This window comes from Jaculus jaculus, chromosome 6 (assembly GCF_020740685.1).
Source record: "Jaculus jaculus isolate mJacJac1 chromosome 6, mJacJac1.mat.Y.cur, whole genome shotgun sequence".
Classification (NCBI taxonomy): Eukaryota; Metazoa; Chordata; class Mammalia; order Rodentia; family Dipodidae; genus Jaculus; species Jaculus jaculus.
In genome coordinates this window covers 98,777,522-98,797,707 of record NC_059107.1, presented here as the reverse complement: position 1 = coordinate 98,797,707, position 20,186 = coordinate 98,777,522, and the positions used below count along the sequence as shown (strand labels likewise).

The 20,186-nt window shown below is 37.3% G+C and overlaps 1 protein-coding gene across 1 annotated transcript; it reads right to left on the bottom strand.

Annotated features, from left to right (window-relative positions):
* Positions 1-1,904: 1,904 nt before the first annotated feature.
* On the bottom strand, positions 1,905-2,843 carry LOC101615972 (olfactory receptor 6C68-like). Its single transcript, XM_004649944.2, has one exon. The coding sequence runs from the start codon at positions 2,841-2,843 to the stop codon at positions 1,905-1,907; it is 939 nt and encodes a 312-aa protein (XP_004650001.1).
* Positions 2,844-20,186: the final 17,343 nt, after the last annotated feature.

Below are 20,186 nucleotides of genomic sequence, written 5' to 3'. Positions count from 1 at the left end.
TGAAATTAATCTTTTTCATGGCGTGGTCTAGAGGTCTCCGCTGGAATGAAGACAGAGTCCCTTTCTTCAGTCACGTATCTGTGGGCTATCTCTTTTGTCTGTGTACTGGCTTAGCACTGGACAGTTCCTCTGAGAGTAGAGGCAGCATAGCAGTCTCAGACATTACTTTTTCATACCACTTCACAGTAAGAGTCTGTGGAAGATCAGATTTCCAGAAAAAGGTCTTGGTTAACTCTTTTCTTTTTTTTTTTCCAAGGTAGGGTCTTGCTGTAGTCCAGGCTGCCATGGAACTCACTATGTTGCCTCAGGCCTTGGGCTAGCCTCAAGCCCAGAAATCCTTCTACCTCTGTCTCCAGAGTGCTTGGATTAAAGGCATGAACCACCACACCCATCATTGGTTAACTCTTGATTTGCCCAATTTAGTTCACAAATTCTAAAGACTGTGAATTGGGCAAATGCATGTAAAACTTTATTTAGCTTGGTTTAAGAAGTGTACAAATAAATCAAGAAATAGAGACAATATTCCTGAGAAATTCATTGCACAAAAGTTTTGGTGTCTTTTATCCACCCCTATCTTTGGAGATAAATTGAAGCTGGGCTAAGAACATATATGAATATTCTTGAATTCTCCATTGCCCAGTCTTTTTCTAACATGGCAAAGTTCTCTCTCACAGACTCATACCTTTACCAAAGTGATGTTCATTTGATTGTTTCTAACCTTTTACTATTAACAAATGACTACAATGCTTATTGGCAATTAGAATTTTGGCATAAATTGCTACAAGCAAATTTTTTAGGTGAAAGGTCATGTATAATTTTGATAAATGTGTATTTTGATGCTCTCAGAAAAACTGTGTGTTAAAATCTCCAATTCACTTTAACTGTTAGTATATTTTTTAGCATTTGAGCATAATAAAAGCAGTTAATAAAAGTGTGAAATATTGTTTTAATTTGTAAACTGTAACTAGTAGTGATATTTGACATTCTTCCCATTAGCTAGAGGCAGTTTCTTTTTTTTGTGGACTAATTGTTACTTTTTCTTAGTATTTATAGCAAACTATATTTTTAATTGATTCAGAGGCTTCCTATATAGTTGTAGTGGCTTTTTAATGTTACTTGTACCACAAAGCTGCCCTTATTATTTATATTCCCTTTTAATGAACTTCTTTAAATTTTCTCATTTTCTACAGACATATAAATAGTTGTTAGTGAAATTTGTCATTATTTTTAATATAGAAAGGAACTCATGTCTTGCTTAAAAATGATTTCTGGGGCTGGGAGATTGCTCAGTGCTGGCCACTCAAGTTGGAGTACTCAAATTGGATCCTGAGACCCAATGTGGAAAGCTAGAAGCCATGGCAGGCTTTTTAATTCCAGCATGCTGATGGTGAGGTAGAAAGCAGAGATGAGAGAATTTTTCATGTACTCTTGGTGGGCATAGCAAAAAGAATAGCAGAGCAAGATTCACAACAACCCTGCCTCAAACTAGGTGGTCTTGCAGAGACCGCAGAATGCTCATTCCTGACCTCCACATGCATGCCATGGCATTTGCACATCCACATTCACACATATAAGTTATTTTTTCAAAAAGCTCCAAAAGAATGATTACTCATACCAACTAGGGATAAGGAACTGCTCACGTATGGGAAAATCAACTGGAAGGAAGGAAACTACTGATTTTATTGTGATAGGTTCTGGTTAAAAGATTAAAAGTGCAACATTTTTCCCTATCACTTTTTTTGTGTGATTACTTTCTTTGTAAATGAATTAGTGGAAAATTAATGATTAAAATCCTATGGGGTCTACCTGACTTGTCTATAGTCTAAGAAATTATATAGTTGGTTGTTGGTTATGAAAAATATGAAGTATATGTCAATTCTTTGATTTGTCCACCTCAATATGCTTTACTTCCTTAAAAGATATGCAATTTTCTTGAGAAAGTCACTAGAGGCTTGTTTAACTTGCTTATTTCTCAGGGTGTATATGAAAGGATTTAACATGGGTGATATTGAAGAAATAAGCACGGTCACACCTTTATTAAGGGTTGCCTCTTCTTTTGCAGATGGTTTGATGTAGATGAAGATGCAGCTGCCATAGGTGATGGAGACCACAATCATGTGTGAAGAACAGGTAGAAAAAGCTTTTTTTCTTTGTTGAACAGAAGGGAATTTTATAATTGTTCTTATGATGTATATATAGGAAAGGACTACACAAATAAGAGTGATGATGAAGGTCAATACAGCAGAGGCTATTACCATCTGCTCAATTAGCCATGTGTCTGAGCATGATATTTTCAGAAGAGGGTTTGCGTCACAGCCAAAATGATCAATGATGTTAGAATCACAGAATTCCAAACGCAAACCTATACCAAGTGGTGGAAGAATAATTATGAGTGCTGATATCCAGCAAATAACAATCATTGTTTTGCACACCTTGCTGTTCATGATGGTCATATAATGCAAAGGTTTGCAGATGGCCACATAGCGATCATATGACATGGTAGCCAGAAGAAAAAATTCAGTTACCCCAAAGAGATCTGTAAAAAATAATTGGGTGGCACATGCATCATAGGTAATTGTTCTGTCTCCAGTTGAAATACTGTATAGAAATCTTGGAATACAGGCAGTTGTAAATGAGATTTCTAAACAAGAGAAATTTTGCAGGAAAAAATACATGGGAGTTTTAAGGTGGGAATCCACTACAGTAAGGGTAATGATGGTCAGATTACCAGTGATGCTCAACATGTAGGTGATAAATAGAAAAATAAAAAGGAAGACCTGCAGCTGAGGATCGTCTGTCAGTCCCAGGAGGATGAAGGTTGTAATGGCTGTGTGATTTCTCATTTTTGACTTTTGGATTTTGCCAAACCTAAATGTTAATGTCAGAAAGACTTGAACTAGAATTCAATGATAAAGACAGTTCATGATGACTCTCATAAACATTTAATTCATCCGACATCCAAATTTATTAGCTTATTAAGGTGAAGAAATTTAAAGTGTGAGAGTATGTATGCACATGCTTCACACATGTATATAAATTTTCACGATTTCAGTTAGACATTCAGACTGGAACACACTACGAGGGAAGCATATGCCCACTGATCCCTTGATCAGTGGTCTGGGTTTTAGGAGTTCCAAGTCTCAGTCACTAGCCTTATTATCAGTACTCATTTGCCTGAATGTTTTAGTGTTATGAAGATGTTGTTTTTGTTGGCAATTGACATAAAGGAACAGTAACTTTTTCAGTTTTCTAAAACAAAAATATTGAGAATCATAGGAAGACAATATGAAAAATTATGTTGTACATTTGGTGTAACAGAAGAGTTAAGGTAAAGACATAACTATATGTAAAGCTTAATCAATTTATACATAAGATCAGAGCTGAGGTAGATTAAAAATTGCCAAAGTTAAATTGGCTAATTTCCCCTATTTTATTCTTTACACCTTTTAGTATGTTAATCTCTCAATGTTTGCTCAATATTTCTTTTAGTGAAGTATTAAGACCAAAAATTAGGGACTTTGTCATTCTGTGTTGAATCAACACCTAGGCAAAAATTATTTTTAAAAATATATTCCCAATTATTTTGATGGATATTAATAGATTTCTAACCTGTAAATAATGTTTTCAGAGCTAATTTTTTACTTCTATTAAACATAAAGGGAATGTTTTATGATTAAGCTATTTTTTGTGATCATCAACATTTCCATCAGAAAATTGTTTCAAAAATATAGTTGCATATTTAATTGAAATATAGTAAGTGTAATATTTATGGGGCTTAGTGGGACAGTTCAATCTAATATTCAATGTAGCCATTTTACTGCTTCAAGTATCAGTTCTTTCTGTGGAGAATGCTAAAAATCCTTTTGCTTGTAGTTATTCTTTGTTCTATGGAACACCAGAAATTATTGCTTCTACCCAACTTTACTGCAGAATCTACCAACTTTGATGCATGTACTTTCAGAACATTAAACAATATCTTTCTTTTTTTGTCTAATTGAGTGAGAAATGTCTTTGGACATGAACTGAGCAAATGTCCCAAAGTGGAAGAACACCTCCATGCAGCATAGATCTTAGTCTAGGATCACACTGAATAAAACTGGATGAGGAGATAATACCTACTTGGGAAGTGCATTGCCATTAGAAGGTAACTGTATATAGCTCACACTTGGAGAACCTCTCTGGGTTGTTTTTGTTTTTCTTTTGGATATAGCGTCTCTCTGCTCACATTGAGCTCACTATCCTCTGGCCACTGCTTCCTGAATGCTGGGAATTACAGGCAACCACATCACGTCATGTCTTCCTTTTTCAATAATCTCAATTTACTACTCATTAGTTGCTTTGGTATAGCATTCAGTGTTGCCCAGGTCTTCAAATGACCTTTCATCTTCAGTTATCAATATTTCACTTTTCTGAATTCAGTCTTTAATACATTTTTAAAATTTAACACATTATAGTCATTTTAATTAAACTATTTTGATTTTTAATTTCCAGATGGTATTTTATTTTTGAAAAAGATCTGAAATAAATCAAAAAATCTCAGCTGATGTTATTTAGTGTTTAATTTATTTAATATTACTTAAGCATAGAGCTTTTCTTAAAGAAGTGTATGACCGTATTTCACACTCACCTTTCTTTTTCCTGGAAGCATACATGTGTTAAGGGACATAGTGCAAATGACTAGAACAATAAGCATGTTACTTACTCTTTTAGCAGTAGTTGTCTCACAACATCTGAAGAGAGTTTATTTGTAGGTGCTTGTGGTGAGACCCAAGCTGAACAGTGGAGATGTGTGAATGCTATGTTTTCTCTGGGAAGAATGCTCAACTAGAAGAGGCCCTGAAGTGCCCAGAGCCTCCTTAACAGAGTGTTTTCATGAGAGAGTATCTGTCATTTTCAACAATGACTATATGTTCTTGCTCTCTTTCTAGCTAACATACAGGAAGACCTAGAGTAAATTGTTGGAGATTCTAGGAGAAACTACTGGGTGCCTACAAATAGCTGATCTAGACAGACATGCCACTAAATATTACAGCTGTTATTTTATATATTCCAACTATATTAGAAGACAAGAGCGTCAAGAAACAAAAGAATCCTTGGAGCCCCAGATTCAAAATTCACTAAGGAATCAATATAATCATTTCTGGCAACCAACTTCTCACAGTCAACAATAGGGAAAATGCCCCTAGGGATGAGGAAATAGAACTGCATTAGATACACTCATCAGGGTGGACAGTATATGTTAAGTGATAGCTTTTTTTTTATTCTGGTATTGTCTATGGCAATGAAACTGACATAAGACAGCCTTATCTTTAAAAAGTAACTCATGGACATTATGAAAATTACAAAGATTAAAAAGGGAAAACAGATAATCACTTAAAACTAAAAGCACATAAAGAAACCCAAAAAACTATTGGACATTCAAGCTATTATGCTATCTTTAGTTTTTTTGAATGACTGCATTAATATTTTTGTATTATTTTGTCATTAATATCACCACTTTGAAAATTTGTTTGCATTTTTACTTTGTAAGAAAAATATGGCTTTACATTTAAAAGATTAAATATATATATGTTTTCTTTTTTCTTTTTGAAATATTTTTATTAGTTATGGACATAGTATGGAAACAACACATGTTGGTGCCATCTTTTCTCTCATCCCTGCCCCTTTACCAAAGGGGCCCTCCTTGTTGGGGATGCAGGTTATCCCCATAGGAATTGTGGGTTGTGCATATTTATTTGCAAGCAGAGAGGGATAGGAGAGAGACAGAGAGAATGAGCATGTCTGAGCCTCCAAATGTTACAAAGGAACTCCAGATGCATGTACCACTTTGTGAATCTGACACAAATAAAAGATTAGTAAAGCCATTGTTCCAAAAATTTCTAAGAATTCATAAATACTAAATTGTCAAGTTATACAATTTTTTTTGTTTAAAGAATGTTAGAAAAGTTAAGTGCAAACAAAGGGAGATTTTATTCACTGGAAATTCACTCTCATGTTCTGTTAGAAATAGAAACAAATTTGTTTAAGAGAGAAATGATTTTATCTAAGTTGTACACAAAAAAGATTAAGGGACCATGAGAATGTTAACCTCACTGAACTAGTTAAGACTTCCAGCAAAATGTAAAGGAACCAAATTTACATTTAATTGCTAGAATCCAGCATATACTTATTTGTAATATATGTATATACACACTCTTACTTGTGTAAGATATATCCATTTTTAACAGTGACTTTGATAGTTTGTTTTGCTTTTTTCTCAAAGTTTAGATAAATGAATTTAATAAAGGAACAACAGATGCAGTGAGCACAGGTACCCTTTTATTGGTGTCTATCTGTTCTTTGGCCAAATGTTTGATGTAGATGAAATGCAGCTTCCATAGAGAGAAAGATGACAATCATATGAGAACATGTAGAAAATACCTTCTTTCTCTACTGAGTAGAAAGGATTTTTAAAATTGTCCTAATTATGGTGATGATCATCAGCCCAGAGACCCAGAGGTCCATACCCAGAGGTGTGGTGATGCTCATTAACCCAGAGACACAGAGGGTAAGGATGTGCAGATCCTGTTGTTAATGATCGTAAGATAGTGTAGCATTATTCAGATGGCCATTTAGTGGCTATAGAACATGAGGCCAGGAGAAAAACCTCTATGGCCCCAGAGTCCAATAAAATATATGTGACTGGCACAAGTATTATTAGTTATGGTGTTATTTCCAGTTTACTACAATGCATCACAATAGTTTTAGCATTCATTGATTATTTTATTTTTAATATATCATTACTGGCTTTTGAAGTTCAAATTTTAGTCTTCCATTCACTATACATAAACACTTTGTAAAATTTTAACTTTTTATAGATTCATATCCATATTCATTACCATATATAAGTTTATAATTGAGTACTTTATAATTTTAACTCTATGATGGAGAAAGCTTACTAACCTGCTTTAACCAATGATCAATTCTAGCAATATGAATTCTGTATCATAGTGATATAGAGTTTTTAAAGTATAATTACAGATGGTTCTTGAGTTACCTATGGCTCAACTAATAACTTCTTGAATTTATAATGATGTGCAAGTGCTAAGCATAGAGTAGAAACTCTAATTATATTTTTACCACTTTGTGGTAAGAAGCTGTGTACTCATGAGGATAAACCTTGTACATACAGTTCTCTACAGTGTGTTGTGCTGATGAACTATGATGTGCATAAGGTTACAAATGAATTTTGGATTCATGATATTTTTAATTTGTGATGAGTTTGTCATTGTCCCATTATAAGCCAAGGAGCATCATTATTTTCTAATAATAGTTATTTTGTTTATACTTATTCTTTTATAAATTGGGCCTTAAAGCCATTTCCTACATAATTCTGAAATTTTTACTTTTTGGATGGGGGTACAATAATAACATAAGAATGCTTTAAAGATTTTTCAAAGAACAAAGCTCAGGAATATCCACATTAAAGTAATTATACTGATGTCTTGAATCCTTTTTTTTTTTTTTTTTTCCTGAGGTAGGGTCTTGCACTAGCCCAGGCTGACCTGGAACTCACTCTATAGTCTCAGGCTCCCACCTCTGCCTCCCAAGTGCTAGGATTAAAGGCATGCACCATAACATCCTGCTTGATATCTGTAATTCTAATCCAACATCAACCATTTCCTTTATTATATGGTATAATGGTTTGGGAAACAAAGATCTCATTATTAGCCTGTGTTGATAATCTCTAGACTCTGCCATGAGTGTGTACAATACTCATAATTTTCAACAACAAAGTATGTTCATGATTATGCCTACTTTCCCCATTATTATGATTAAGTAATAATATGTACACAACTGCTGCAGTTTTTTTCTTGTTGCTGGGACAGTGAGATAAGGTTTATTTCAGCCTTACAGATTCCAGGGAAAAACACCATCAATGGCAGGGGAAGCTGGCTCACTTCAGCATCCACAGCAGAAAGAAACTTTTTTTTTTCTTTAGGGCAGCATCTTCCCGACATGAAGTGGCTACTACTTCATGACTGTACAGTGTGGGTGCTGTTACCTCTACTAAACTTGCACAATATTGAGCTCATTAATATTTTTGTATGGATAATGGAGGAGGACTGATCTTTGACAAGGTACCAAGAGCCCCCAATCAGAAAGGATAGTTTCAACAGTAAGTACAGTTAGAAAAACTAAATATACATATGCAAAAGAATGAATATTTATCTTATACTGCATGAAAAACATAATTACAAAATGCACTAAACAGTTAAACATAGAATCTAAAAGTAACATTTCTAGAGTAAAATATTGAGAGAACTTCACAATTTTCCTCTTGTTATAACATTAGAAGCTTAACAAAAACATTCACATGGGAAAACGTCAATCTGAAAAGATTCTGCATAGCAAAGAAAACAACAGAATGAAAAGTGAACCTATGGGGTGGGAGAAAATATTCATTAAGCATATGATGAGTGAGTAGTTAATGAAAATATTTTTATGTGTTATTTTGAATTCTTTGCCCTAAATTTCATCTCACTTTTATCATTAAAGACTGTTACTATAGGATCTGGTATTTTTTTTTTTTTATTCTTCCTTCTGAACATCATGTTTGCTTTATTGAGATAAAACTTGTCAGCCTTATTGAGACAATTGCAGGCATAGGACTTTGTCCAGTTGAAGCACACAGTTCAAGAATATTTAGTATCGTCTCAGTTCTACAACCATAACATTTTCCTCACCCCCCAAAGAAGCCTTACCTTCCTTAGCCATCATCTCAGTCACCCCATTACCCAAGGCCTAAACAACCACTAATCTAATTTCTCTTAAACCTCTGACACTTCTAAACACTTCATACAAACAAAAGGCACCAACTAATATGCAGCATTTTCTGACTGACTTGCATTCCCATGTTGTAGCCCATCTCATTATTTCATTTCTTTTTATTGCTGAATAACACTGAACAACATATGCTAAGAGACTTAGACACATATGTTAAGAAACAAATTAAAACACATTTAGCTAAGAACACCAGGTTTTAAAATAACTTCAAACTGAGTCATAAGGTATCATTAGAGAAAATTATGGAAAGTTAATGTAAGAACAAGAAGCTACAAGTGGCCTGATAATCCTTTTCAAATGACTGAGGAAAGGTCAGAAGTCAGAAGCAATTCACTAAGAAAGAAGCACTCTTGCTCATTTCCACAATTCCTCTGTGATTTCAGTGTCATACTGTGGTGGTTTGAATAGATGACCCCCAATATATACAGGTTTTTATTATTTGTAGTTTGCATCTCAGCCACCTGGCTGGAGGCAGTGTCAGTGAGTGGATCTTAAGGTGTGGTGATGGGTTTCACATTTCAATCTAAAGATATGCGAAGTGTACCTAGCCGGAGTTCCTGAAATGTGCTGTGTGGCTTTTGGCTTTTGGCTTGTTCTTCTCTGTCACTGCTTGGTCCTGTGAAAGCAGGCCAGTTTCTTTTGCCATTATGGAACTTTCCCTGGATCTGTAAGCTTCAATAAATATCCTTTCCTCCATAACTGTGCCTGGTGTGGAAGTTCATCTCAGCAAACCTGAATCTGTCTGCTACACATACTCTGGTGCTTGATGGTGATATGTCACAGTTCCAGATATGGTTTCCTTCCCACTAAGTGGATCTGTTAGCTGTGTTTCACTATTGCACTTGTGTGAGCATCATGTCAGGTTGTTTGCTTCTGAGCTGATTAGACTTTAAGTTGCTTGGACAGCTATTGGCTTCTTACCCCTGGTAGCTCATGTAGCACCTTCCAGCATTAGATGAGCTAATTGTCTTGGGACTGGTCTCCTTCAGATTCCAACCAGATCTCCCCATGGTCCATGCCAACAGCATTTGATGTCTTCACCAGAAGGGTTTCACTGTTAATCTCTGGTGTGTAATCAAGGGCTCTGACAGAAGTCTGTCTTGTTTGTTTTGGGAGATCTAGATCTCTCTGATCAAGAGCTCATTGTGGATGTAGGCCACATCCTGGTACAGGGAAATACAGGCCAGTGCCAAGGGAGAAGAAAAAAGAAAAAAAAAAAAAACGGAGAAGAAAGAGAAATAGGAGAAATTTGAGGTTAGTTTTCATCTCACTGTCTCCAGGGTCCTTCAATTCAGGTTCTCACTCCTAGGCCCTCTTGACAGTTCCACCTTTTTGTCTGACTTCCAGGATATAGGATTCTATGGTTCTTTGGCTTCAGTTCTTTTGTGAACCCCCACCTTACCTTTCCGCCAAGCCCTACCCTCTTATTGTCCAAGCCTCAAGATGCTATTCAGTTGTGTCAGCAGCTTGGGCTGATCCAGGTTAGAAACAGCATATGAGTAAGGTCACGACAATTATGTTTCTGTGATTGTGTGAGTTCACTTAGAATGATCCAAGTTTGACTATTTTTCTACAAATTTTAATGTGTCATTTTTTTTTTTCTTGCTGCTGAGTAGAATTCCATCATGTAGATATACCACATCTTGGTTATACATTCATCCAATGATGGGCACCTGGGTTGATTCCAGGTTTTAGCTATTATGAATGGAGCAGCTATGAACATGGTTGAGCAAATGTTTCTGAACTGAGGTGTGGAGCTTTTAGGGTAAATGCCTAGTGAGGGAATAACAGGGGATGCTGGTAACTCTACATTCATCCTTTTCAGGAGTATAAAAATTGATTTTCACAGTGGTTGTACCAGCTGACATTCCACCAACAGTGAATAAGGGTTCCTATTTCTCCACAGCCTCACCAACATTTGTTTGCATTTGATTTTTAAATGTTTGCTTTCCTTATTGGGGTAAGGTGGAATTTCATAGTTGTTTGAATTTGCATTTCCCTAATGGTTAGGGATGTTAAATATTTTCTTAAGTGTGTGTTAGCCATTTGTAATTCTTCCCCTGGGAACTCCCTATTTAGTTCTCTGTACCACTTTTTGAGTGGGTTGTTTGTTTTTTTATTGTTTAGTTTTTTTAGTTCTTTGTAGATTCTAGATATTAGGTGTCTGTCAGTGGTACAGCTGGCAAAGATTTTTTACTATTCAATGGGTAATCTATTGGCTTTGCTTATGGTATGTTTGTCTGTGCAGAAGCTTTTTAGCTTTATGAGATCCCACTGGTTGAGTGCTTATTTAATTTTGTTGGCTACTGGGGTTTTGCTCAGGAAGTGTTTACCCAGTCCTAAATCATGGAGAGTGCCTTTGATAGTTTCTTCCAGTAGTTGAAGAGTTTCAAGTCTTATATTGAGGTCTCTAATCCATCTAGACTTGATTTTTGTGTGTGGTGAAATGAGTGGGTCTAATTTCATTTTTCTACATATGGTCATTCAATTTGTCCACCACCATTTGTTGAAAATGCTGTCTTCTCTTCAGTCTACATTATTGACACCTTTGTCAAAGATCAAGCAGCTGTAGTTGGTTGCTCTAATGTCTGGGTCTTCAATTCTGTTCCCTTGGTCTATATGTCTGGTTTTATTCAAGTACCATGCCGTTATTGTCACTATGACTTTGTAATATAGCTTTAGATCAGCTATGGTGATACCACCAGAGGTGTTTCTTTTATTGAAGATATTTTTGGATATCTGAGGCCTTCTGCAATTCCATATGAATTTTGAGATCATTGTTTTTAAATCTCTGTGGAGAATGATGCTGGTATTTTTTTTTTTCTTTTGGTATTGTCTTAAATCTGTATATTGCTTTTGGTGGAATTTTCATTTTCACAATATTAATTCTACCTATCCAGGAGCATGGGGGCCTTTCTATCTTCTCAAGTCCTCCTCTATTTCTTTCTTGAGAGTTTTTATTATATAGTTCTTTTATATCCTTTGTTAGTGTTATTTGAACATTTTTTTCCTGCTATTGAAAATGGGGCAACCTGCCAGGTGTGGTGGCACATGCCTTTAATCCCAGCACTCGGGAGGCAGAGTTAGGATTGCCACGAGTTTGAGGTCACCCTGAGACTACATAGTTAATTCCAGGTCAGCCTGAGCCAGAGTGAGACTCTGCCTTGAAAAACCAAAAAAAAAAAAAAAAAAAAAAAAAAAAAAAAAAAAAAAGAAAATGGGACAACCTCCCTGATATCTTTCTCTGTATATTTGTCCTTTGCATATAGAAAAGTTACTGATTTATGTGCATTGATTTTGTATCCTGCAACTTTGCTGAAGGAATTTATTGCCTTTAGAAGTTTTGAGATGGAGACTTTTGGGTCATTTATGTACAGGATCATGTCATCTGCAAATAGAGCTAATGACTTCTTCCTTTCCAGTTTGAATCCCTTTTATTTCTTTCTCCTGTCTTATTGCTTGGGGTTGTACTTCAAGCACTATGTTGAAGAGCAGTGGTGAGAGTGGGCACCCTGTCTTGTTCTCAATCTCAGTGGGAACTCCTTGAGTTTTTCTCCATTGACTATTATTTGGGCTTCAGGAGCTTTATATATAGCCTTTATTGCATTGAGATATAAACCCTCCATTCCTATTCTTTCCAGTGTTTTGATCATGAAGTGGTGTTGTATTTTGTCAAAGGACTTCTCTGCATCATTTGAGATGATCATGTGGTTCTTATGGTTCAGTTTATTTATGTGGTGTATTATGTTGACTGATTTCTATATGTTAAACCAACCCTGCATCCCTGGAATGAAGCCTACTTGATCAAGGTGGATAATGTTTTTGATGTGCTGTTGAATTTGGTTTGTATGGATTTTGTTTAGGATCTTTGAATTTAAGTTCATTAGGGATGTAGGCCTATAATTTTTTTCCTTGTTGCATCTCTGTATGGTTTTGGTATTAGGGTGATGCTAGCTTCATAAAAGGAGTCAGGGAGGATTCCTTAGTCTCCAATTATGCAGAATATTTGAGAAAAAATGGTTTCATTTATTCTATGAAGGTTTTATAGAATTCAACTGAGAGGCCATCCAGTTCTGGACTTTTCTTTTGGGGGAGGTTTTTGATTACCCTTTTAAGCTCTATGAATGTGATAGGTTTGTTTGGGAGATTAGTCTGCTCAAAGCTTAGTTTTGGTAGGTGGTATGTGTCTAGGAATTTATACATTTCTTCCAGATTATTTAATTTTGTGGAGTACAGGTTTTGGAGGTATGCCCTAATGATTCTTCCAATTTCATTGATGTCTATAGTGATCTCTCCTTTTTCATTTCTGATATTATTAATTGAGACTTCTCTCTCTCTCTCTCTTTGTTTTGTGGTTGATCAGTTTGGCCAGGGGTTTGTTAATCTTGTTTATCTTTTTCAAAGAACTAGCTCTTTGTTTCATTGATTTTTAAAATTTTTTTCTTAGTCTCCAGTTCATTAATTTCTGCTCTAATCTTGATTATTTCTTTCTATCTGGAGCTCTTATGGTTGGATTCTTCTTATTTTCCAGTGACACTAGTTGGATAGTCAGGTTATTGATTTTGGATCTGTCTTTATAATGAATGCATTTACGGCTATAATTTCTCCCTTATGACTGCCTTCATTGAGTCCCATATGTTTCGGTAGGTTTTATTTTCATTATCATTCGATTCTAGGAAGTTTATAATTTTTTAAATTTCTTCCACAACCCATTAATTGTTTAAAATTGTGTTGTTTAGTTTCTTGGAGCTGGTGGAGTTCTTGATGTATTTCTTGTTAGTTTCTAGCTTTATAGCATTGTGAGCTGACATGATGCAGGAAGTGACTTCAATTTTCCTGACTTTATGAAGGCACACTTTATGGCCTAATATATGGTCAATTTTGGAGAAGGTTCCGTGGGTTGCTGATAATAACATGTATTCTGAAGAGTTAGGGTGGAAAGTTATGTAGATATCCATTAGGTTTAGTTGGTGTATGATGTTGTTCAGCTCTATTATTTCCCTGTTGATTTTTTTGTTAGATGATCTATTGATGATAGTGGAGTGTTAAAGGTAAAGTTTTTGGCCTCCTGATTAATTTCTTCTGTCTTATCTTCCAGGTCAGATGGTCTGTCTTCCACATGAGTAACTGTGTTGGTGAATCATTCTAGAGAGGTTTTTATAATTTCTATTTGACTTTTCTTTTTTTTTAAATTTAATTTATTAGTTTTCTTTTCAGTAAATACAGGCAGTTTGGTACCATTATTTAGGCTCATCTGTGATCTACCCCCTCCCATTAGACCCTCCTTGTTAATGAAAATGGGTCGTGCATTGTGGAGTTAGCCCCCAGTTATTGGTATGATAAATGTCTCTGCAAATCATGACCCAACATGTGACTCTGACATTCTTTCCACCCCCTCTTCCGCAAAATTTCCCTGAGCCATGTTGGGTTCATTTTTGGTCTGCTTCAGTGCTGAGGTGTTGGGGGCCTCTGAGGCTCTGGCTCTCTGATTTGGTACAAGAGTTGATTTTTCTCTGTGTTAATCTCCTTCACCCTTTTGCTGGTATCTGGTTCATCAGGAAAACAGCACCCTTGCTTGTTTTGCCAATTTTCCTTACTTTCAGTTGGGGCCCTTTTAAGATATGATGGGGTGGCTCTCTCCTTAGGATATACATGTATCTCAAAAAGAGAAGCAGATTCTCCAACGGAGAGTAAGTTAGCACCAGGAAAAATGAAATAGCCCTTACTTTTTTTTATACAGAATTTAATAGGTGTAGGCCCTCTTGTAGTCCATTATTGGTGGTAGCTTGATATTGGAGAGTGGGCTCATGTTTGGATATGGTTCTGACTTGTTTCCCAGCTCCAGCTATGGGTCCTGTGCCACTGAGGGAATCAGTTAGCCAAATCAAGAGCAGTTGGTTCCCCACCATGGCTGTGTTCCACTATTGCACTTGTGTGGGCATCACATCAGGTTATTTGTTGCTAATTAGGTTAGACCATGAGTTGCTTGGGCATATATTGGTCATTTCCCCCAGTCGCCCATGTAACACCTTCTGGCACTAGACACACTGACTGTCTGGGGACTGACCCTCTCCTGGCTTCCAGCCATGCCATTCCGTTTTACTTGTCAGCTGCTTATGGGGTCTTCAGCAATAGGGTCTTACCACTAACCTTTGGTGGGTCATCAAATACTCTGACAGAAGTCTGTCATTGTTTTGGGAAACCTTGTAGGTTTCTCTGATCAAAAGCTCATTGTGGATGGTAGGCCCAAGCTGGAAGTGGGGGTTACAGGTCAGTGTCCACTAAGAAATTGAGGAAAAAGATAACTAATATACAAGAATTAGAGAGGAGAGAGATAGAGGGGAGAGGGGGAGAGGGAGGGAGGGAAGATGTAGGAGCTTTAGGTCAGTTTTGATCCTACCCTCTCCAGTGTCTTGTGGTTCAGGTGTTTCCTGTAAGGGTCTAGTGAAGGTTCAGCCATTTGGTCTGTCTTTTAGGAAGTAGAATTTTATGGTACCATTGCCGTTTGGGTCCGGATTACTGTTTTCCACCCTTTGATTCCCTCCCCGCCCTCCCATCCATCTTATTGTCTAGTCCATGAGGTGCTTGCTGGGTATGTAAGGCATCTTGGGCAGATTCAGGTTAGGTGTTGCAGATGAGTGAGACTATGTGTCTATTTGTTTTCTGTGATTGGGTAAGTTCGCTGAGAATGATCTGTTCCAGGTTCAACCATTTTTCCTCAAATTTCTTTATGTCATTTTTTTCTTACTGCTGTATAGAATTCCATTGTGTAGATATACCACATCTTTGTTATCCATTCTTCTAGGAATGAATTTCTGTTGAGTTCTCTGTGATTTAATTTGAGGCTTCCATAGTAGGAGTAGGCATCCTTGGTGGAGATCTCTGTTTTCTGACTTTTTTTTTTTTTGCATTGTTATCTACCCATTTTAGGAAGACACAGGTGAACAGGGATGTTGATACTTGTTGGCTAGTCAGGATACCAGAGCAAATGGCCTGATTCCATAGCTCACACAGGGACCAGACCTCCCCAAGCAAGGCATAATGGGACCTGCCAGGACCAGGGGACTGGGAGGAGCAAGTGAATAGGGATCAGGCCTACTTTGTGCTCTGCGTGCCCTTCAGGACACAGACCAGTGCAGACAAGCCAGACTGAGGAAGTTGGGGGAGCCCGGGTCTGGTCTACTCATTCCAGACTTCAGTACTTGCCCACACACTGTCCATGCAAGGAACTCAAGACCTGGGGATGTGGGAGGAACCCAGAATTGCACCTGGCCTACTACCACCAGGCTACTGCACCCATCCACACACTGTCTGTACAAGGAACTCAGACCCAGGAGCTGGGAGAAGCCCATTACTGAGTCCAGTCTACTCACTCCAGGCCTCTATACCTACACACTCAGACTCAGGAGCTAGGAAGAGCCCAGATGTAGGTCCAGCCTACTCAGTCCAGGCCACTGTGCCCTGACCACACAGTGTTTGGGCAAGAAACTCAGACCCAGGAGCTGGGAAGAGCAGGATCTGATTTTTTTTTTTTTTTTTAAGGAAGTACATTGTGACTTCTGTGTTGTTCATATCAGTGGATTTGCACATCTGATATTCATTGCTGGTTGAGTCTTATTTTAAAAATATTTTTATTAACGAGAGAGAGAGAGAGAGAGAGAGAGAGAGAGAGAGAGAGGGAGAGGGAGAGGGAGAGAAACAGAAACACAGAGTGATTTGCAATGTACAAGGGCCTTCTGCCACCACAAATAAACTCCAGATGCATATATGACTTTATGCATCTGGTTTTATGTGGGTACTTGAGAAACAGGCTTGTAAAATTTTGCAAGCAAGCATATTTAACTACTGTGATATCTCTTTAGGCTCCTCATTGAGTCTTTTGGTATGTTTCTGGACCTTCTGTGTTGAGTGGCATTTGAATCTCTATTTGCTATTATCTTAGCTTCCCTAATTTAGCATTAAGGAGAGATTCATGAGTGGGTTATCTGTGGAGATCTCTGCATGGTGACAATATGAATAGTTTCTGACTGAACAAGAGGAAGTTCTTACTTGGCATTAAAGGTGGTTGGGTGTTGGATTTGAGGAAGGGATTTGCCCACTGACCTTGAGAGCAAGTAGGTGCTCTGTGAGTTTCTGCACTCAAACATAAGTGGAAATTGTGGTGGTGGAAGTTGGTGAGGTTATAGCCTATGACCTGGGGTGCAGACGAGTACAGGTTGCTGGAGGTGTGACCTCTACGTAGGAGCAGGTGGGTGCTTGCTTCATGTAGTGCTGCTTGTGTGGCCAGTAGTGAGGGTTTTGGTAGCAGAGTTGATGGGGTGGGGGTTGCCTCTGACCTGGAGAGCTGGCCTGTGCTCCAAGATCCTCTGCAGGATGATGAAGATATAATCTATCAACCTGATAAGGTAAAATAACCAAAATGAAAAAAGTAGTCAGTAGACTTGTATAGTTGTTTCCAAAGAATATGCACAGAATGGTCTGAAGAAATGGCTTAGTCGTTAAGACACTTACTGTGAAGTCTTAGGGACCCATGTTTGACTCTCCAGGTCCCATGCAAGCCAGATGTACAAGGTGATGCAAGGATGCAAAGTATCACATGCTCACAAGGTGGTGCACACCTGACGTTTGATTACAGTGGCTGGAGTCCCTAGTCTACCAATTCTCTCTTGATCACTCTCTCATTCTCACTCTCAGTTTCGCTCTCATTTTCACTCTCAGTCCTGCATAAACACAGGCCAGCCGGTCTGTTGGGCTTGCCTAAAGAAAAGAAAGAAAAGAAAATGCACAGATTGTCACCATGCATAGGGAGAGTTTCTTTTCTTTTCCCCCTTCCTTTCTCTTCCCTTTATATCTCCTTTTTAACCTACTGGCCTCTGCTACTAAGTATTTTCCTTCTCACACAGAAGCCCAATCATCTGTAGCTAGGATCCACATATGAGGGAGAAAATGTGGCGCTTGGCTTTCTGGGTCTGGGTTACCTCACTTAGTATAATCCTTTCCAGATCCATCCATTTTTTCTGCAAATTTCATAACTTCTTTTTTTTTTTTTTTTTTTTTTTTACTGCTGAGTAGAACTCCATTGTATAAATGTGCCACATCTTCATTATCCACTCATCAGTTGAGGGACATCTAGGCTGGTTCCATTTCCCAGCTATTATAAATTGAGCAGCAATAAACATGGTTGAGCATGTACTTCTAAGGAAATGAGATGATTCCTTTGGAATCATCCTTTGCCTAGGAGTGCTATAGCTGGGTCATCTGGTAGATCAATGTTTAGCTGTTTTAGGAACCTCCACACTGATTTCCACAATGGCTGGACCAGTTTGCATTCCCACCAGCAGTGTAGAAGGGTTCCTCTTTTTCCACATCTGCGCCAAATTTATGACCATTTGTTTTCATGATGGTAGCCAATCTGTCAGGAGTGAGATGGAATCTCAATATAGTTTTAATCTGCATTTCTCTGATGACTAGTGATGTAGAACAGTTTTTTAGACGCTTATATGCCATTCACATTTCTTCTTTTGAGAACTTTCTATTTACCTCCATAGCCCATTTTTTGATTGGCTTGTTTGATTCCTTTTTATTTAACTTTTTGAGTTCTTTGTATATCCTAGATATAAATCCTCTATCAGATATATAACTGGCGAAGATTTTTTCCCATTCTTTAGGTTGCCTCTTTGCTTTTTTCACCGTGTCCTTTGCAGTGAAAAATCTTTGTAATTTCATGAGGTCCCAGTGATTAATCAGTGGTTTTATTGCCTGAGCAATTGGGGTTGTATTCAGAATGTCTTTGCCAAGACCAATATGTTGAAGAGTTTCCCCTACTTTTTCCTCTAGCTGTTTCAGAGTTTCAGGTCTGATGTTAAGATCTTTAATCCATTTGGACTTAATTCTTGTGCTTGGAGAGAGAGAAGAATCTATTTTCATCCATCTACAGATATATATCCAGTTTTCCCAACACCATTTGCTGAAGAGGCTGTCTTTTCTCCAATGAGTATTTTTGGCATTTTTATCGAATATCAGGTGGCTATAGCTACTTGGGCTTACATCTGGGTCCTCTACTCTGTTCCACTGATCTACATGTCTGTTTTTGTGCCAGTACCATGCTGTTTTTGTTACTATGGCTCTGTAGTATAGCTTAAAATCAGGTATGGTGATACCACCAGCCTCTTTTTTGTTGCTCAGTATTATTTTAGATATTCGAGGTTTTTTGTGATTCCAAATGAATTTTTGGATTGTTTTTTCTATTTCCATGAAGAAAGCCTTTGGAATTTTGATAGGGATTGCATTAAATGTGTAGATTGCTTTTGGTAAGATTGCCATTTTCACGATATTGATTCTTCCAATCCCAGGAACAAGGGATGTTTCTCCACTTTCTATTGTCTTCTGCAATTTCTCGCTTGAGTGTTTTAAAGTTCTCATTGTATAGATTCTTTACTTCCTTGGTTAGGTTTATTCCAAGGTATTTTTTTTTTTTTTGATGCAATTGCGAATGGGAGTGATTCTCTGATTTCATCCTCTGTGTGTTTGTTGTTAGCATATATGAAGGCTACTGATTTCTGTGTATTTATTTTGTATCCTGCTACATTGCTGTAGGCTTTTGATCAGCTCTAACAGTTTGCTAGTAGAGTCTTTAGGGTCCTTTATGTATAGAATCATGTCATCTGCAAATAATGATAACTTGATCTCTTCCTTTCCAATTTGTATCCCTTTTATGTGTGTCTCTTGCCTTATTGCTATGACTAAGACTTCCAAAACTATATTAAATAAAAGTGGGGAGAGTGGAAACCCTTGTCTTGTTCCTGTTTGTAGTGGAAAAGCTTCCAGTTTTCCCCCATTTAGTAATATTTTGGCTGTAGGCTTGTCATAAATAGCTTTTATTATATTGAGATATGTTCCTTCTATTCCAAGTCTCTGTAGAACTTTTATCATGAAGGGACATTGGATTTCGTCGAATGCTTTCTATGCGACTAATGCAATGATAATGTGATTTTTGTCCTTCAACCCACTTATATAATGTATTACATTTTTAGATTTGCATATATTGAAACATCCCTGCATCTGTGGGATAAAGCCTACTTGGTCAGGGTGAATGATCTTTTTGATATATTCTTGTATTCTGTTTGCCAATATTTTGTTGAGAATTTTTGCATTTATGTTCATGAGGGAGATTGGTCTGTGATTTCCTTTTTTTGTTCTATCTTTGCCTGGTTTTGGTATCAGGGTGATGCTGGCCTCATAGAAGGAGTTTGGTAGAATTCCTTCTTTTTCTATTTCCTGGAAAAGCTTAAGAAGCAATGGTGTTAGCTCTTCCTTAAAAGTCTGGTAAAATTCAGCAGTGAATCCATCCGGGCCTGGGC